This window comes from Protopterus annectens, chromosome 16.part0 (assembly GCF_019279795.1).
Source record: "Protopterus annectens isolate FY-2018-M chromosome 16.part0, PAN1.0, whole genome shotgun sequence".
NCBI lineage: Eukaryota > Metazoa > Chordata > Ceratodontiformes > Protopteridae > Protopterus > Protopterus annectens.
The window spans coordinates 682,157,851-682,163,850 of NC_056750.1; the positions used below are offsets into that span (position 1 = coordinate 682,157,851).

General features: G+C 35.4%; 1 protein-coding gene across 1 annotated transcript in view; it reads left to right on the top strand.

The window, feature by feature from the left end:
• The window catches only part of LOC122790647 (collagen alpha-1(IX) chain-like), a 530,662-nt gene extending 525,032 nt beyond the window's left edge, over nt 1–5,630 (top strand). The window contains exon 9 of the mRNA XM_044058171.1: nt 5,514–5,630. Within this exon, the coding sequence (XP_043914106.1) occupies nt 5,514–5,630 (117 nt within the window). The remainder of the gene's footprint in view (nt 1–5,513) is intronic.
• The last annotated feature ends 370 nt before the right edge of the window (nt 5,631–6,000 follow it).

Consider the following 6,000-nt stretch of genomic DNA (forward strand, 5'->3'; position numbering starts at 1 on the left):
TCTCATAATTTGTATTGTGGAAACATTGTCCCTAATAGAAGAACATTATATGAAGATGTTAATCTTATGTACTATTGTTTAAACAAGGTTTGAGTGTGATATTGAAAAATATATTGAATACTATCTCTCTGTACTATACAATTCGTGACAATGATATTAATAGTTTCTATCTTCCTGGAGTTTTTCTCCCCGGGCCTCAACTAAAAATGGGTTTCTGACACACTGGACTTTCCCGGTCAACAAATGTCAATAAGTAAATAAATGTGTGGATCAAATGTTAGCCAGGACAGGCCAGTGGTACAGTGTTAGTACTGCTACCTAAAAGCATTTGCTTCCTCAGTCAGTTTTCTGCTGGTGTAGCCTCTCTTTAGAGTCCCTGTGTTATTTCTTTATCCACAAGAGTTTTTCACCAGGAGCTTAATTTCTTCTTACATCACAGAGACATCCCACAGTTGAATAAGCAGTCTTTCTTTAGAGTTAAAAGCCATCTTTATAACATTTATAATATTTAGTACTAATTTATGCTGCATCAATACAGTCTGAACCCTATTAATGTTGTTCTGTTAATCCTCTAAACTTTTTTGTGTAGCTTATAGTATAAATGTTTTATGACATAATGTGATTGTAATGGGTAATTATAGATAAATTAGAAATTCTCAAATAAATAGTCCGATGTCATCTGGGAAAACAGTGCAAGTGCAATGGATCCTTGCAAAAAGGCACAGTATGAAGTCAGAAATGCTTCTATATCAGTGTCACATACTTTCTATTAATCAAATGTGGATGTTACCACTAGTGATTAACATTTAGATATTTTACAGCCAGTAGCAGGTTTTCCACATTGCTGAACTCTTCTGTTGTATTCAAGAATAAGGAAGCAGAAATATTCACTACTCTTAATGTACTATTTCTGTAACTGTGATGTATTAGAAGCTGCTCCGCTGAATTTGTATTGTCAGTAATTTTCTTTATTTATGCTGTGACTATAGCAGGATTCACAGTAACATTCACATAAGTTTTAGGATCCTATTTTGTTTCTGCTTTTGTATTATGACTAATGAAATTGTATTACAGTGCTATGTAAAACATCCCTTCAGCAGTGATGTTTGGCAAGTTAGTCCAGAGTAATTCATGTAGTTTCAAAAGCTATATATTCAGACCCTCCATTCCATTTAAAGGCTTAGCCTGAAAAAGAGCAATTTAACCTTTTTTCTCTTATTCAAGATTTATGAACCTCGATGAATAACAATTTGTAATTGAAAGAGGTATTTTATCAAAGTATGTGTAAAATATTATACAACATCCACTGAATCCTTAAGATTGTATTTATTTTATGAAAACAACAGATTGAATTCTCTCCCTCTTTAATGTACCAGTAAGCAAATTATACATTTCTGTAACTGTGATGTATAAAAAGCTGCTCCACTGAATTTGTGTTGTCAGTAATTTTCTTTATTCCTTTATACCAAACATCTGCAATGATTCCATTTTGAATTGTTTTCTAATTTGACATTTATTATCACATAAAATTCAGTGAATAAAATTATCTTATTAAGTTCTGTACATAAATCATTAAGTTTTTATTACAAATTTATTAAATTGCTGGATTTTATTTTCAACTTAGTAGCCTAATAAACAATGTACCATTTTACTGTAGTTAAATAACTACAGACATTAGAAATTACAAAGATTTTAATGATCTGAAAACACTAAACTGAGATTTCTCATTATGTAAGGTCCGCGTATAATAACTCTACTGTAGCTGTCATAGCTAAAAGCACTCATTTGAGACCTACACACAATCTGGTAACATATTTGTACCAGTAACTGAGAAACAGTATGTACATTCTAATAATATTTATTTATTTTGAACTTCTAAGAAAAAATAGAGAATATAACTCATTTTTTAATTTTCAGTTAGTATCTTTTTGTTAATGCACACTGCTACATATTGAATTAAAGGTGAGGCTTCATTTTTGTTAGACTTTTTCTGATGGTAAATAAATGCCTGTTTAAACACAGAAAAACATGCTAGCCATTAGAAAAAAAATCTGAATAGTAATTACTTTATCTCTTATATGTGTGTGTGTGTATATGTATGTATGTGTATGTGCGTGTGTGTGTATATATATCTATACAGGTTCACTATGAAATTTCAAAATACCGAAATCCCGAATTTCAGTATTTCAAAATTACATAGCCAAAACCTTCAAATACCAAAAATCCATAACCGCAAAACTCAAAATCCCGAACCTACACTACACACAGAGCACACACATAAACATACACATAACTTCCCCCAAAAACGCACAGACAAACCTAGACTACATATAAGCAGGGGGCAAGCCTCCCTGCACCACCCATGTTGGGGGCTTCACCCCCACACCCCCCTACTTACATATACTAACTCTGAGATTGCACAATCAGACACACAAAGGTAACTCACACCCACACATTTCACAGTCCCTTGTGCCCACACATCACAGTTACAACACACACTGTCATACACTAAAGACCCTAACCAACACACTTACACACATACCTGAACTAACACCTAACCATTCACACACCGCAACACCAGAAGCGCTAATTCAAAATCTCCATACTTCAGGATTTTGAATTTTGTGCTTCTGGTGTTTTGGGATTTCAAGACTTCCGTGTTATAATTTCGAAATACTGAAATTTGGGATTTCAGTTTTTTGAAATTATGAACAGAACTCATCTACATCCACACACTCTCTCTCACACACACACACACACACATATATATATATATATATATATATACACACATACATACACACATAGCTATAGAAATAGATATATGTAAACAAACACAAAAGATAAAGAGCACTCTGTGCTGTATATCGTTTGTTTATAGTATATTAGTGCATCTTGCTAATTGCTTTATTGGTTGTGCATTGAGTTTTGTGTGTGTTTATATATATATATATATATATATATATATATATATATATATATATATATATATATTTATATGGATTCACTTCAGAAGATCGAATGTCCGAAATCTCGAACTACAAATAACCGAAACCAAAAGCTCGAGTTTCGGAAACTCGAACTTCTGAAGGGAAACCATTAAAACAAAAAAAAAAACACAAGCTTCGCTTTTGCAGGGGGGCTTTTCCCCCCTGCACCCCCCACACCCCCCCTACTTAAATATACCAACTCCAAGATCGTGCTACTGTGGGGAGATGGGAAATCTCCCGTCTTGCGCTGTATTCAGAAGCGCAAAACGGAAGATTTGTTTACTTCCTGCCAACACCACAAAACAAAAAATACATTATGTACACACAAGGCATGCAACAATACTTGCCTCTGTGAGCACGTAATGTATTCAGGTAAGTAAAGTGTTATTTCGGAACACTACACACATTCGATTTATTAAAATCTCGATCATATGGTCTCGACCATATGCAAATCGAGATTTTAATAATTCGAGTATGTGAAGTGTTCCCATATCCATACATGTATAATGTGGGTGCATACCTTTCCATTGAAGTTTCCCTTTGTCAATGGGGAGAAAACCAATTCAGCTGATCAAAAATCAATTTGTCAAACTGTACCAGATTTCTCATGCTGACATCATGATGCAGTGGAGATTGGGGAATTTCCCCTTTTTTCCACTATTGTATATTCTTGAATTTGATATGTATAAGTGAAAGGGGTTATTGGGGGGGATTCAGTGTGCCTTGCCCTCCTTGCAAAAACAGTGTTTTATTTTTTTTCATGGTATGTGGATCCTTATTTGGACTTTGATCATGTGAGGTCGATGATTTACATGTGAACGTTTGTTGCACATCAACAAATAGCTACGCTTCTATAGATACATGAAGCATGATTAAGTGGCAGCAGTGTGTCAGTATGAACTGGAATACAGCAATATAATTTTATCCGGATAAAGTCCACACAGTCTTATTGTCTAGGATTTGTGTGTGTTATTTCAATGAACTTCATCAGGCATAAAAACTCCTCCATAGACAAAACTTTTGTATACTCACAGCAAATGAATTTAAGTGTCTTCCTTTTCATGGTCATTTCTTGGTCTCTCATATCCACTGTGTGCTGGGATAGATGCCAACAACCCTGCAACCCTAAGTAAAATAATGTTGGACTCAGAAAATCAGTTGAGTGAATGAATGAATGAATGAATGAATGAACGAATGAATTGTTCTGTTTTTCAAAGGGTTGTAAAGCTAATCATCTCATTCTACTGTTATGAAACACAAGAAATCAAACAAGTCTGACAGTAGTTTTCCCTACGTTTAGCCTAGTTTGGTATAGATGTTTGATTTTTTTATAAATCATTAACATAAAATATTTGTACTTCAAACATTCATTGTAGCTTTTTCTAAAATCACAGTTTACAGCACTGATTGTTTCACCAGTGTGTGTAACATTCCAGCCCAGCTGTTTCAGTGGTGGATTTGGCATCATCTTGTCAAAAATTGAGGTTCAGTGTCTCAGCTTTTATAATGCTGATGATGCAAGAGTGTGGGCCACCTAGCTGGAAGGTTGCTATGAAATGTGCATATAACGAATTTGTCTTTCAGGGAAGTAATGTGGGAGGGGGTTGGTACATGGTGTCTACTGAAAAAAAGTGATGTGCCTTACATTCTGGGTCATGAGGCGCTTCCTCCTCTTTGAAACATTAAGCCTTGAATGCATTGGGGATGGTCAGCATGCATACACAAACTCAACTGACCTTAAATCCCCTATCATTACTAGTACCAGTTGGACTCATTAATTACCCAATTTTTCCTTACTTGTAGATTAAACTGCATCTCCCAGTGAAACACTGACCATCATAATCCACCTTTACAATGGAACTAGAGAAGTACTTGAGTGTCCATGTGTTCCAACATGGGATAGCTATGCTCAGCCTTCTTGTAGGCCACCATTAGTCTGAACCTATGATTCTGTGGACCATTTCAGTAGAAATGAGGGCCAGTATGGACTGGCAAGGCTCATCAGCATAGGTTGGAGAAAACTCTGACCACAGAAATATTGTCATGGGAACATTGGGTTGGAATAGAATTTTGTCCCTAGGAAAGACGAAGTCCCAACCTATAGCTGACCATAGTGACCCAGCAATTTATGCCCTAACTGTATCTTTAAAAACCCAGTTAGAAAGTCTTTTTTGAGTGATCATTGTGGACTTAAAACCAAAAACCTGAAGGAATTTATGTCTACTGGCAAAAAAAGGTTGGCAAATTTCCACATTAACAATATTATGATAAACTTCACTACAGGCTGCTGTTTTTTTTAATGTATCACCTTTAAGTGGGGTCACTGTGACATGCTGGCCTTTGTCCAGTCTGAGTAAGTGTAGTTATTCAGAGAGTTGAAATAATATTAATGAGACATGAATTAGTGTTTCTGGGTATAGAATGCTGTAATTTGCTTTTAGCTGCATCTTTGAACTTGTAAATAATTATTTCATACATCTCTCAAGTGTACATCACTGATTGCATTTTTCTGTTTGCTTTCAGGGCCCTAAGGGACTTAAAGGTGCACCTGGACTGCAGGGTCCCCTTGGAGCCCCGGTGAGTAGCATTTTGTTGCAGTACACTTTGTTGACCTGCATTGATCTTGGTAAATATCTTTGATGAAATTTTCTAAAATGTCTGAAAGAGCAGCCACTATATTAGTATTTAGTATTCTGCATGCTCTTCAGCTAACTTCAGAAATGTAAACATTTAACTAAAAAGGTGAGTGTGCAAAAAGATGCATGCATTTAGAAATGAACTGAAGAAACTGACACTGGAAAGATGACTTTGTGTGTTTTGATTGAGCAGAATTTGACTTTTCACATCATCTGTCACACGGCAACCTGGCCACAGCAGTTTGAGAATCTTGTCCATGAACAGGAGGGTATTTACTAATCTTTAATTTCACTGGATTGTACACAAAGTATAAAGTGTTGTGCAATGGAGAGAACACTATAGTGCCACATTAAGTTCTGCTCTCTAGATGAAC